The sequence below is a fragment of the Struthio camelus genome, chromosome 2, assembly GCF_040807025.1.
Source record: "Struthio camelus isolate bStrCam1 chromosome 2, bStrCam1.hap1, whole genome shotgun sequence".
Classification (NCBI taxonomy): domain Eukaryota; kingdom Metazoa; phylum Chordata; class Aves; order Struthioniformes; family Struthionidae; genus Struthio; species Struthio camelus.
Window position 1 is genome coordinate 12335633 of NC_090943.1, and position 15233 is coordinate 12350865.

General features: G+C 39.7%; 1 protein-coding gene across 7 annotated transcripts in view; it reads right to left on the reverse strand.

The window, feature by feature from the left end:
* The window catches only part of DIP2C (disco interacting protein 2 homolog C), a 337417-nt gene that overhangs the window by 43392 nt on the left and 278792 nt on the right, over positions 1-15233 (reverse strand). For all 7 annotated transcript variants that reach the window (XM_068934312.1, XM_068934308.1, XM_068934309.1 and 4 more), the window contains 3 exons: positions 12766-12877; positions 12560-12669; positions 9642-9772 (listed from right to left, as the gene is read on the reverse strand). In XM_068934312.1, the coding sequence (XP_068790413.1) occupies positions 9642-9772; positions 12560-12669; positions 12766-12877 (353 nt within the window). The remainder of the gene's footprint in view (positions 1-9641; positions 9773-12559; positions 12670-12765; positions 12878-15233) is intronic.

Below are 15233 nucleotides of genomic sequence, written 5' to 3' on the forward strand. Positions count from 1 at the left end.
ATAAAGCCCCAGAGATTTATGATGCACATGAGAGAAATCCATCTGTGACTTGAAAAATTAAAATACCAGCTTGGTAAAATAAAGCCGATGCTTTCAAATCCGAGTGTCCGAGGTAAGACACCAAATGAAACTTTATCTTCAGGAACATTAGCATCTCCATAACATTTGACATTAGGAAGAAAGGAAGATACACACCTCTGCAATTCGTGAAGAGGTGCTGTTCATACAGCTCCCACCTTTGGAGAGTGAGTGCCCCCCTAAACTCCAGGTGAGAGTGCTTTCAGAAGCTGCACAATTTGGAACAATGTGTGTGACCTGGATGTCTTTACATGGCATGATAAAAGCATAAAAGCTCTACAAATGCAACCATAACGGCTGTTAATAATCCAAATAGTTTACGACTCTGCTGGAGCCATGGAATACATATGAACTACAGTTCAAATAATTTCATTTATCACACAGCAAAATCTTATCTTTGACTGCTTGTCCATACTTACTCCACTCTTGATGATTCATGAGCAGTGACCTGCCATGAAGAGATGTGTTCTCAGACATAGTCGAAATAACAGCGATAGCACAGGATGGTCAAATGAAGCATTATGCTTTTATGTGGTTTTTATGGAATCAGAATAAAGTGTAACTGAACCCCGAGCATGTGCTTCATAAGAGCATGAAAAGAGATGCTGGCAAAGTTACGAAAGCCTGGAAAGAGTATGCCTGGAGCTCAGCTGACAGATCAAACCCAGCTAGGGAGCAGCAACAGATTTTACTGTAAATATTGCTTGACTCTTTCTTTCTTAGCCAATTCTATGAAATTTTTCAAGGTAGGCCAAAAGGGTTCAGTTCTTTGCAAATTTAAGGTTAGGGCTCCACAAACAATCAAGGTGTGTAATCTAGCTGGTAAATAAATGATATTTCTAAATAAATGAGAAGTTGTAACCACTAGAGTAAGAAACTGATAGGCTCCTACTTGTGTGAATAGGGTATACAGACATTCAGCATCAAACCCATTCCCCCCCTCCCCAAACCTTTCTAGGTGCTGCAACGACTGTCAGGGGAAAAAATCTGCACACTGAGAAACAGGCTGCCTGGGGTTCAAATGTGGGAGAATTGTTAGATTGTTCAGAACCACGTTAAGCTCCTGTAAGTGCCACTTATTCAGCTCGGCAAAACAGCCCAAAAGAAAAACAAAATAAAAAGAACAAACATTACCCCTGCTCTGAAAAGTGCGTTTCAAGGGCACGCTACTGGGAAATAGTCCAAAACGGTGAGATTTAGGAATATAAATTCACACCAAAGACTAAATTTTTCCCCCTTAGCAATACTAATGAGCGGAGGTGAAGCGTCTCACCTCCTTGATCAAGTTCTGTTGGGCAAGTAAGAAACATATGTTCGTTCTCTCTCAGCCTCCCACCAACAACCATGCAGCATTAAGGCACCTGGATTCGGGTGCAAAATGACATCCTCTTCTTGAGACTGAAACAAACATTCTCACAAGCAGACTAGATAACAACACGCTCTGACTACAAAAACACTTTAATTAGACAGAAGTAAACAAAGATCTTGCTAGCACCTTTTCTGAGTTTTATAATCCCTGAGAAATACAGGGGAGTTCAGAACTAAAATGCAGAACGGCAGAAAATATCTACTAGGACAGGAACTTTCTATGGGGCAGAATCTCAGATGTGTGCTGTTCTTGTCATAAACCTACAGGAAGATGATATCATGCCTGGAGACAAGATGATCAACATAGGCCTCGCCTACCTAGCTGTGGTCTAATGAGCCACATACATCATCTGATTTGCTAGAGCAGTCTGGGGAGCTCAGAGATGAACTGCAAAGATAGGTTTCTGGAGCAAACACACCAGTTGCACAGCAGAGCTGGTTTCTGCAACACCTGGCCACCATGCTGTCAGTTACAACCTGGCTCAGCCCTCTGAACTCATCTCAGAAATATCTGAAATATCACTCCAAGCAACCAAATGTTCCTGTTAGTCACATATCCTTGCAAATTCACAGACTTTATCCTTCCACATTAACCCCAGAGAAGGGAGTATGTCACCGATGTTTTGGTGGAGAGAAATGCTTCCTTGTAGAAGTCATTGAAAGCTTTTCACCACTTTGGTAGTTTCAAATCAGTGCAAGATGTTAGAGGGTGTCTGCTTAACGTGGATACCGGCAGCCAAGCAGGGCGCCATGCATTTGAACAGACTGCAGTTGTGGAAGGCACTTTGGAGGATTGTGGATAAAGCTAGATGTGGTCCCCAATGTACAGGGACCTTTCTCATTACGCATTCCTGCACTGTCCCATGTAAGTCTACGCATGGTGGAGATGTCAGAATTTTTTCTTTGTTAATCCTGAAACAGCGACATGGAATGAACAGATTGTTTAATCTCACCTTCTTGAAACCAGACAGCCATCAAGAGATGGTTAATCCATTATGCTTTTTCTTCTCATACTAGAAGCAACAAAATTGTGGAGAACATTGCGGCTTCAGGGAGTACAGGCAGGACACTATGAAAAGGTTTTCCCCATAGGAGTAGCAGTTGCAAGCACTGACTGTCAGAGGAAAGAATTCTGTAGGTCGAGAGTCAATCCTGGGGATTTAAATATAAATTCTAGAAGATAAAATTACCATTCTGAAATTGAAACAGCATCTGAGTTGTTGGAATCTGTACAAAATTCAAACTTCAGTTATTTAAATATTGGGAGCGAACTGAAGCAAGAACCTTTCTTCCCCTGTTGCAGAAATCTGTTACCACCAAAAGTAATTGCGTCTCTTGATGTGATAGTCTTATAACAGGAGAAGATATAGTGCACAACTGCAGAGAATATCTAATGGACCTGGACATCTGTTTGTCTGTCTCCATCACTTCTAGAAAATGTAAAATGAGCAAGCAAAAAAAGGAGTAGACAAAAAAGAAGACGGACTATAGAGCATCTCTGCACCACCTTGCCAAAATCATTGTTTGGATGCAGAGTGAAATGAAGTGGTAGTTGAGGTGGGAAATCAACCTTTAGAAATGCTGTCTTTCTTTAGGGGACTGCAAAGCAATTTGGGGAGAAAAGCATTCAGAATCAATCCTTGTTTTGAATAACTCCGTGTATTTCACTGGTGATGGTGGACAAAGCCTTGTCTGTCTTCACTGGGACAGGGCTGCACACAAACAGGAACATTCCAGTTTAATGTGCCAGGATGAATTTTGAAGCCATGGTGCCATCTGATCACAACTTCAGGTCCACTGACTGGAATGCTGCTTTGGCAGCATACAGAGATTCCTGGAAGTATATCTTAGCAATTAGTCGATCCACTGAATCAAAGACATACCCCATGTTGTGTTGAGGAAGATGAACAATAAAGTCTGAGGCTTTGTTATAGTTCCAGAAATTTCAGCAGGGCAATAAATGTTGACAAATGGCAACTTCAGTTTGGAATTGTATTTTGGCAGGCTAATAACTTGCGGTTGCCCTTACTTCTGGTGCCATTCTCAGTTGATACCAGCTGCTCTTCTACCTAAGTGCAGGAGGCAGGTAGATACTGCCAAGCCTTCTAAGTGCTATTCACTTCTTCTCTGCATTTCTACAGGTAGTGCTGGATGTTTGGTGATGAGCACCAGGCATTGGTATTTGGCGTTTGCTGGGCCCAAAATAATCAAACTGCCATAAGTAGAAGACCTACTGAAAGCCTATGAAGTGCCTCAGTATCCTGAGGGAATCTCAATACGTGTGACTAAAAGCCTTCACAGTCATCTGGATCACAGCTTGCAGGAAGGACAATACAGGTCACAGAGAAGGTATCCGGGAATATGTTTAACATACACTTCCTCAGGCTTGGACTGAAATGAAATCTTCAGCTGGAGACACACTGCATTCACAAAAGAGGAGCTTTTGGAGAACAAGCAAAGGACCTCATGCCATCTGGAGAGTGCAGAGGTAAAAACAAGTGTTCCCAATCTGGCATACAGTTCACTGAAGGCAGAGGACTACTGCACGTGGTCGGCAGACAAGCAATCAGCACTGGTAGGGTGGTGGTATCTCAAAGAGAAGTTTAGCCTATGAACAGCAAAGGGGATCACTGCGTAGGGCATACATGTTTTCCTAAAAAGGACATTACCTATAAATCTTGATGGATTTCTAGCGCTGAGAATAAGTCCAGTTTTTACAATTTTCACATGACAGGACTGGGAGCCAGTGAGAGCACTGCCATATCCAAGTTCTCTATTTGAACTCACGCTCTGGTGTTGTTACAGTCATTAGTCTTTGGATACACACTGAAATACTAGTATTTTTTTTTCCTTTAGCTCCTGCACTGCCTGTTGGAGCCATGCTGTCTGCCCGGAATGAGAGCCATGGGGTGACTCGAACTTCTAGTTACTGGCATTTCTTCAAAAGGCCTCCCCCTTCAAAAGACCTCCCTCTCGCAGAAAAGCATTTCAGCAAACTCTGAGCCGTGAAATGGAAGCCTTTTCTAACGTTACTCCTGGTTGCGACTGGGCACTTCTGAACAGACATGTAACTTGCTATTGGGAAGCAGAGGGAGCAGTCCGCCCTTGTCTGAAGTAGGTCATGTAAAATGGTCTAACAAAACCCTAAAAGATGCACCTCCTAAAAACCTCTTAGAGAAGGTTTTATATACACAGCATAAAAAAGAATGTGTCAAATCCTAACCAGAAGAGTTGCCTCTCAGGAGACACAGCATGTAAGTGACTGATGAGTACGACAGCACAACGTCTTGGGTACCAGGAAGAAAATGTAATCGGGGAAAAAATACACAGCAAAATCTAAAACTTTCCCCAATTACTGATCGTCATTAGCAGACAATGAGCTAGACTATCTAGCTAATACAAACATAAATATAACTTAGTAGTGACTTTTAAAAGTCATTACTATGATTAGGTCCATGTGGCAGCTACTGGGGGCAGAAGGAGACGCAGGTGGTCCCTCCAAGACCTGAGAACAGAAGGAACAAGGCTACTCCATACGTGTGTGCACGCTTGCATGTTGCTAACTGCTGAATCCTGCTCTTGAGCACAGACACACGATCCAGTACCACCAAGAGTGGAAATTATATATACAGTTACTCAAAAGAATTTGTGGTGCTCAGCATCATTCCAACATGAGGCCCCTTTATCTAAGTACCTGAAAGCAGGCAAACAAGTTTTAAAATTTTGACCACTGTTTTCATTTTGTATTGAGGAAAATAAGTGAGAGCGCCACCTTGCCCTGAACTGAAGAAGTTTTCCACAGGCCTTTCCTGACTCCCTCAGACCATTCTGTGCTTCTTGCCTAACTTCCCCAAAACAGCAGCTGTGTGGAAAATCTGCATTTAGAACTCACAGGCCGGGGTGTAACTGGATGGTACAGACGACAGCATCATTTCTGCTGGGACTGGCATTAGAGACATCTTAAGATAGAAAGAGGCTAATCGAATCTGGTTCAGTTCATTAGACACAGTACAGTTTGTATTTATAGGCGACTGTTCAGATTCAGGCCTGCCTTAGCACTACCTTTCCTGTCCCCAGTCATTCACCCATGTTAGGGCCTTCAGTCGGGTATACAGAGTCAGTGCAGTTAATACACTGCAGAATTCACATACCAAGGTGATTCAGGATTTCAGGTGCCCTTGAACCTTCTAGACTTGAAGAAGGCTTAACACTTATTGTAACATGGAAAAAAAATGTAAATTACTTCTTCTGCAAATTGCCCCTGGCTAAAGACTCCATCTGGAACTGGCACCCCGAAGTGTGCGGCAGCCTCACCTCTTTATTCTTCCTGCCCCAATTATGCACTTTGCAAGAGATACAAGAGAGAGAGCTGTGTTCATATCCTTCATTTTCCATGTCAGAATCATTCTTCTTTTCTGAGTTGGCAATTTAAGCTTCTTTATGCAGTCCTGCTTTTGATTTGTTATAAATAGGTTAGAAACTGGGTGAAATGTTCAAGCCTGAGAGATAGGTTATGTAGTCTAGCTTGAAGCTAACAGTAATTAAATGATTTGTAGCACACTACAGTTTTTTAAAGAGCAATTTTCACACTAATGCTATAATTCCTTTCTTACTTCTTCCCCATTTCCATCTGTTTGGTTCACGCGAATCCCTGCAGTCTCTCGCAGCAGAAGCTACCCAGCAGTAGCATCAGCAACTGGAGCTGGACACTGAAAAGCAGAGAGAGCAGGAATGGGAAGGAAGAAAGCTGCTCTCACTGTACCCTACCTGGAAAGCTTTCCTCAGATAATTTAACAGGAATCACAATATTTACCGATGTGGCCATCACAAACTGGAAAATCCAGTTCCTCCAGCTCAGTTTAAGTTTTACAGGCTTGTACTATTACAATTTTTGTTTCTGAGATTTACTAATATATAAGTACCTTTTTAAAAATAATTAATGTACTCAATTTTAATTTCAGCATGGAGAATTCTATCCTCCAACAGTAAAAGAATTACAATATGGACTAGCTTAGCTGGGCTAAAGTGCAGGGAAATTTCTAATTGTATTTGCTCACACAGCAGCTACCAATTAAGCAAATCCTCACTAACATAAGCATAGGATGCTCTGTTCTACCTCACAGGGACCAGCATTAAGATAGGGAGGGACAATTTAATTTCAGGAAGCAATTTCAAACAATGGGATTTATTATTGATTCTTTTACATTGGAGGACATTTGCAATTTTTTTTCTTTTAAAAAAACAGAATATACTTTAAAATGCAAGTTAGAATACTATGATCACCTTCTCAGAGCGGAAAAATGACAAAAGAGAAAGATAATGTGTCCTTTTATTGAGTCATTAGTTAAAAAAAAAAAACACTGTTAAAATTCAGAAGTTTTGGATCTGTGAGCTCACATTGGCCTTCTGGCTCTGCCGCCTCACCCCGGATGCGCTGTTCTGCGACAAAGGTTCCAAGGAAACCCTACTGGAGCACGCAGCCAGTGCAGAGGGAACTTGGCAAAAGAATTTTTTTTTAAACATGTATTGCTCTGCCTTGCAAGGTTTCTTTTCTTTATTATTTTATACCCTCTAGGACATAAAATAATAAATTGAAAAAAAAAACAAAACCTTTGCAAAACTCTGCAATCTGTTCCAGACTTACCACAGGGCTGGCTCCATGCTCCAGCAGGCTTCCCTAAGCGGCTTTGAGCTCACAGAATGCTGCATTCTGGGGCATCGCAGCGGAGCAGGCCAGTGCAACATCTAAGCACCTACAATGGGGATGAAAGGTTAGTTTTTCTTTCCTTGTTCAGTCTATGCCTCCTTTAGTCTAGTTAATAAAGGACATTCCGGAAAAATGACATTCCCCATTTGTCATTTTAACCGCACCAGGTCCAGGAGGTTGCTTTCTTTTCATTTCGTGTTCCTAAAGTGAAGAATGCCTATTTAACCCTCAAAACCCAATAGCTGATTGAAAAGCGAGAATCTAGCTTTATTCCCACATGCCATTAGAAGCACTGATTTAGTTAGTGGGAGTGATGACAGACAATCATAACTTGACAGTAAATCCTCTGAGGTAGAATCTGGGCTGTAAAACGTTGGGAAGTATTTTGGTATTCTAAACTACAAAGAGTAAAATGCACAGTTACAAAGAGCAATGTATTTTACACTATTAAAGAACATATCAAATACCATGCACTCTAAAGTAGCAATGAAATGAAAGTTAAGTTCGTAAGTGGAATTAATGAAGCTCTATCTGATGTCAGCTTTCTCTAAATGACAGTCGTTATTCAAGCAAGCTGCAATTTCTCTGGCTTTACTGGAACAGGAAATCAGTGGCAAAGCAGAGATTGACACGATGGCTCACAAGATTGGAGTGTACATGTCCTGATCTCAGTTCTTTCAACTCCTTTTTTTCTTTTCTCTTCTTTGAAAATGATATCAAATTTTCTGTTCCTTCTATGAGCTACACAGGAGCACAGACCTTGATTGCTTGCTTTCTCTCAAAGGTTCGCTACCTTACTTACTTGCCAGTTATACACAATCTTCTCCTGTGAAAGGCAGCTATCAGCAGCGCTGAGAAGGACCTAAGGGCAACACTTTCTTATTTGTTGCAGATATGCTTCCAGAATAAAGAGAAGTTTCTATATTCAAGAGACTTGTGGGAACCACAAAATGCTTGGTTTCTGGACAGGTCAACGTTTTACCTGTATTCTACTGATCTATAATAATGTTGCATACAAGTTATTGCTTGGATGCGTACAAGTTATTGCTTGGATGCGCTAGGTCCCCCATTTTCCCGTAGAGAAATAAGCTCCTTAGCTGAACTCTCCCGTACTGCTTTGAACAGTCTTCTCCTGGGGTTAAGTTGCTGAATGTATCATGATAGATTTAACTTGGCCAATGAACCTGGCCCCACAACAGAACTAAAGCCTAACAGTGCCAAAACTAAGACACACCACAACACTTTCCACTACAAGAGAGGTATTCAGCTGACTGGAAAGTATCAACATTTTAAAAGCTTCACTTAAATAGAGTGATTTAAATAAAACCTCAACATTTCTGAAATATTTTGAGTTTTTTGTAGCCACAATATTTTCATTTTGCATTAGAGATGAAATAAGACATTGAAATATCATGATTTTTCAAGACACAGAAATCTCTAATCTCTATGTAAAATTTGAAATAATATTAGGACAAATATAGTTTAAATCAACAAATATAAACCAAGAATGAATAGGGTAAAACTTATAATTTTTGGGCCATTTTACATGTAACAACATATGTTTTAATCAATAAGGGTAATAAAAAAGCCAATAGACTGTTTTAAATAAATACTTGCTGAGAACATATTGTTGAAGTTGTTGTTAAATAATGTTTTAATGGGGAAATTTAGTGAATTGGTAAAAATTCTATCTAGAGTTATATAATTTTGAATGCCCTGAATTATCTTAATTTCAGTAACCAAAAATAGCATACTCCTAATACCAAAGAACTTTCAATGGAGCTAGCAAAAATTCTGGAATAATGCAACTCTGATATGTCTTAGTAAAAATGTACTCCATTACTGCTCCCACAGCTCTTCCCCTTTGCATCAACTTAGTGACATTTAAAAAAAAAAAAAGAAAAAAATAAATCAATGGAACCTCCTTCAGTGCCGAACTGTAACTTCCCTGGAGTATAGAGACTGACAGAACTGCTACATTTCTAAACTCCCTATTAATAAAAAAACGGCTTATACACATTTCACTATTTTTTTTTTTGGTCTGGTAGCTTTGCTACTGCCATTCAAGTATCCTTCTGTACTAAAACACATTTTCATGTGTCTCCAAAAAAATCACACTAATAAGGGTGTCCCCAATATCCACTCGTGCTTTCAGATCAGAGAATGAAAAAAGAAGAAAGCGCTTTCTTAAGGTAGGGCATTGTTTTCATCAAATAAGAGGAGCCAGCGCCTGCGGAGGGGCAGTCGAACAGCCGCAGGTCAGCGCGCAGCCCCGCTGATGCTCTGCGCTCACGTAAGCCTTAGATACCGGAGCCGTGCCCCACTCAGATACAGCGTACTCTCTGCACAGCTTCTGGCAATTTCAACTGCTTGTGTGAGTCCCAGAGGTGTTCTCTGTTCTTCCCATCCTTTTATCGCTCGCATCATCCTGTTTTTGTTTTATACTACACCAGAACCGGTATTTTAAACGGTTGAGGAGAAACCTCACCTGCAGAGGCACCAGAGGACAAACCCAAGTCCACAGTAGGGGTCCAAACAGATAGCAACTTCCCGGGAGGGATAAAGCTCACACTGCAGCTTAATAGAACGGCAAAAGGCACTAGTGGCTGCGTGAGACATCTGAAAGACAACAGCAAAGTAATTAAAATGATCAACGAGACCATGTGGAAGGCTCATTCCCAAACTGTGCCAAGTTCTTAAATCAGGTACAGGATAAAGAAAACAAATAAATAGTGACTTTGTGCTCAGTGACAGCATGCATCGAATTTATACCTAAGAAAAACATGGTCTTCCAGCAAGAGGTCATCCAAACAAGCATGAAAAGGAAGGGAAGACAGAATGAATGCTTGAAGTGAGTTGGGGAGAATTTTGTGAGTGGTTTAAACATGTGCTCCAAGCTGTAAGCAAAGCTAATGATAATGAGCTAAACTTTCAGGAAGAGCAAAGGAATGAACAACTGTAGAATCTGAATGTAATTTGAAGTATTTTCTTATCATTAACATATTTCTAAGTACACATTTCTTGATACAATAAAGAAATATATTTTTCAGTAAAACCATTCAGCCATAAAGATCCCTGATAAACTTAGTAAATGTGCTGAAAAATGTCTTTATACTAGTCAGCTCCTAATCGAGGACCAGGTCTATTAAATCTTGATATGGAAGCTCTCAGAGACAAAACCAGCAGAAAGAAGAAATGAAAAAAAAACTGATCAAAAAGAAAATCTTCAGATTTTTTTCTAGGTTTTTTTTTTTGTTACTGACAGCACCTGCATTCACCTGTTGGCATGTTTCCCACAAACTCACCTGTCCTGCTTAGAAGTTCTAACTATAGTGGGAACAGAATTACATCTTTTAATCTTTGTCCTCTCTACTGATAACAAGAAAGATATTTGTGTTAGAAAGACAGCCTGGGCAAGTTTTAACGCACCTAACCTCCGATACCTCAATCTCTTCCACTTACTGAGCGAGTTGCCTTACATACCATTATAGTCAGTGGAGGGGAACAGGCATCTGGAAGGCACAATTTACCTGATCCTAAGGTAAAGTAGGGGATTAGAACTCCCAAAGTGACTTTCTCCATGGACTCTGAGTGCCATAACTGAGTCTGGACACGTTCCAAGTGCTGCACAAAGACGAGCCCAAAGTAGGTATCCACACTGCAAACATTTGCAGTTTTAAGTGATTAATTCTACTCTCACTGAAACAAGACCAGTTTTTCCACAGAGGATTAAACTGAACTCTCCAGGACAAGAACTGTGTTATTCTGTGAGTTTTTACACCAGAAGCTAGTCCACGCTAGTGAAAAAGCTGAGAGTAAACGTATAAGAAAGTGGAGTTTTCTTCCTCCAGTACGACAACAAAACATTTATCAACTTTTCAGAAGCTACAAAAGTGTGTTTATCCATTTTTTAATTTATCACCATTGCAGTATCATATGCCTTAAGGCTCCTGATGATCCATTTATAATTAATTAATCACTAGCGATGAGCTAGCAGATGATCTGTATTCACATAAACCTGCTGAGTCAGCGATCTGGAAGCTCTGTGACCCAGATACCTGAACATATTTAAGAGTTCCACAAGAGGTTTATCTGGATTTCACTTTAGCTACCATTAAGCTAATGTTCTTCACCTTGCCCTGGCTTTGACTATCTTTGAAGCTCTCCAAATACTGGCTTTGCATAGTTTGCAGTCATTTCTGCAAGTCTGAGAAGGTGGGATTTGGATTTGATTAAATATGGATGACGGCATCTAAAACAATAATTTCAGGCTCGCTTTAGAGACAATGGAGGCATGTATGACAACCATCCTGTCCCAAAATAGATATTTTAAATAGGTCAGGTGAATCACACCCTAAAAGACCCTGTTTCTCTCTGTTGATTATAGAGGAGCCTAATGACTAATCCATGTTTGTAGAGTTTGCAGCTATTTAAAGTTAGGTGAAATGAATATTCCAGGAGTGTCTGACACGTAACCATCAGCCAGCTCAGCCACTTAACCATCACTCAGCCTTGGGCAGGTCACTTCCACCACTGTGCTTCAGATTCTCCATCTGAAAACTGGAGACAGTGATACTTCATCTGTTTGCAAAGTATGCTGACAGCTTCTGAAAATATATTGGTAGTGCCAGTGAGTATGAGTACCAGCTACAAGTGTGATACTCAGTAAAAACTGCTCAAATAATCGTAATCCTTGGACTTATAGGATATAGTTGTAAGGAAGTAGCACACAAAAATAAAGTGATCTTACTTCTGCCTCCAGGTTGGTAAAAACAAAACTGGACATATGTTAGCAGCTAGAAAAATCAGCTTCAAAATATTACAGCTGAAGGGTTGGAGAAAATGCCAGAATAGAGATTTAAAGAGCTCAGGATGCCAATGCTTATTATGCAAATCCATAAATGATTTTGTTCCTGCTTCTTCTAGTATTGCACCAGGTTAATATACCAGAAATGTCTGTGGTCCCCTTAACCACATGAAGAAGAGAATATTGAAATCTGACAGCCAGCAGCTGAATTGCAGTAAGGAACAAACAATGAACAAGTAGGTTGACCAGCACTGCAACAAGTAGAAAGGGGATGACTGCATCTCATTTCCTTCACATACTGGCAAAAATAGATGCTTCTGTTGAAGAATGTTTTAGGCAGATAAGTTATTGAGGTTGTACGCAGGGTTATCAGAATGATACTTTTTATTCTGAGAAGAGGGACTAAACTCACTGCACACAGTCAATAATCAGCATAGAAGAGCTAATTTGGTGTTAATTGAACCAAATAATGACTGCAAGGGAGGAAGTCATTCAATTTCTATTACCAGAAATCAATAGAAATCACAAACAAGGAGCATTGTACCATCTGCCAACCAGAAGCAACGGCAGGAACGCCAGCTCTAACACAAAGCGCCTACCTTGACCCCTGCCAGCATTCCAGTTGTGGAGACACTGAAGTCAAGGTAAGCAAGCGTATCAGGGTTAGAAGGTTTGTAGATCTGTGCAGGTCGCTTCTTTGGCAAATCGTCTAGTGAAAATAAAGAAAGAACATGTGTTTATCCTATGCCAGTGACAGACAGACCTCTGGATACTTGACAAGCATCCTCCTTGCCTTAATACTCACCTGTATCTAGTACTGGGGGCCATGTTCTGACATCCACTGCTGCTGCCGCCTCTCGTGACCGTAACAATTTACATATTAATTGTGTAGTCATTAAGCAGGCAGAGCGACTCACCTAGGAATTTAAACAAAGAAATAATAACACAATGGGATACTGATTAATTCTCCCACAAAAATGAGCAAAACGATGATCTATTTTCTGCCAGAACAGGACACAGGTTTATTAGTCTTATGTTTTCCAATCAGGAAGTAAAAGGATGCACAAAAAATGAAGCTCACAAAGCAGACAAAGTCGTGTGACTTTTATAAATCTCATGGAAACTGCTCTTTGAGCAGACTGTTGCAATGAAACTAGCAGTACCTTAATATGGAGGATGTGACTTTTCCAACACGTTATATCGCTTATCAACCTAGGATGCTAGTACATTAGACCGTGACCAGAACATTTTCTATATGATGGTAATATATCTTAGTTTATATACATTACCTTAACATAAACCAAAACCTAACTTGACACTTATATGAGCAATTTTACTATCTTAAGTCAGTTTTTTATATTACCCATATATTTCTGATTCCTGTGCTCGTGATAAAGCACTGGGAATTCTTCTTTGTATACTGGCATAAGTAGCTCTAGACCAGTAATTCTGCAAATGACACTAAGAAATGGAATGGCAAATTTACCGCAGCTACCATCTGCATTGAATTTTAAATGGTATGTGCTGAAGGTATTCTCATTTGAGCGTATCTATTAAAAAAATGCATAAATAAAGTAGCAACTACAAGAACATTTGTTACTGATTATAAAAATTAACTCAATATATTTAAGCAAATATTCAGACAAACATAAATAGGAACATTTAATCACTGCAGATAGTGCAGAGAAAAAACTGAAAAGGCAGCACCACTCTTCTCCAAAGTTTGAGAATCTGTGCACAGAAATATTGCTAAGAATATTTTTATATTTAAGGAAGTGGAGACATTTCATTGCACACTAAATTCCCAAGGTTTAGCAACCTAAGGAAATCAGGAACCATATGCGCACTAAATTTTACCACTTACGCAGAAGAGATCAGCCTCTATAGACATTAACCTCATGGGGGTCAGCTTTATACAGTAAATGAGGAAATTAGGAACATGTGAGCACTGACTCAAGCTCTCCTTACTTCTCATAACCCCATGAGTTCCCCGTATGAACATTTCAAATATATCAGGCTAAAACTGAAGAAAGCTGAAACCGGGGTTCACTGCAGCATCCTTCACTCCGATCTTGCCACTGTCATGATAAGACAAGATAATTCTTAAATAATTAATCTATGTAAATCTTGATGTCGGCCATAGCGAAGCCATAAAGTGAAGGGAATTTCAAGGGTTGCTAGCCCTCTCGGAAATCATGCTACCTGAAAAATTAGGAGGCTCAGGAAAAAATACAGAGTCTCCAGGCCAGGAGAATAACAAGTGAGGCGTAAACAACAGGGAAGGTGGGAAGGAGAAAGAGTGGGGCAGGTTAGCAACTGCTCCAGATAGGACAATAATTATTTCCTGTCATCCTGCTTATGTTTTTCATCAAATCAAATTATACTCAGGTCTGTGCTAAATTAGACCTCTTACTAACACAGAATGAAATCTAATAATGTTCAGTTACATTTTACTACCACCAATTCATCATCAAAACACAATTATATGGGCCAAATTTTGCTCTCGGAAGCAATTCTTACTGACTTCAAAAGGTGCTGTGTTGATATATAGCATGTCAGAGCTGGCTTTGACCCCATCATACCAGGAACTTTAAAGCATTTCACTGGCAGTGAAGGAACAGCTTCATTTTTAATTTCTACAAGGTCATCCTTCTCCAAAATGAAAGAAAATCCTTGTGTGAATCAGAGCTGAGAAGCTTTTAAGTCAAACCGGCATTAACGTGGCTGGTAATTTTCGATATTTTATTTAAAGTCAGTCTATTGAAGAGAATGATTACACGGCATCTTAGACTTGTCCAAGAATTTTTCAGACATGAAACCAACCATATCTAGTTTGGCTTTTAGACCTCAAAGGAAAAATAAAGTAAGACATTTTATGTCACTTTTATAATTTTTAAACACTGAAGTTTAAAAATTGTCAGCTGGCAGATATTTAATAATGAGAACCTTGAAGATAACAGGCCAACTTCTGATACCTTTACTGATATTTTGTGGCAACTGATGCTATGAAGAAAGCCACAGATTATAATTATCCCTAGTGTTTACAACTATAAATTATCAACATTAACTTAAAATGTCAAAATTACTTTGCTTAAACTTCTCTTAAGTTATTTCAGAGACTAAGAATTCCATTTAATAGATTAGACACTACGAGATACACGCGACTATCTCTTTGCAACCATTTTGTTTCTCTCACTAACATGCTCAATGCAACTATTTACGTGCAACAAAGACTAAGCATGTTTAGATACAGCCAAAATACATAATAAAGTA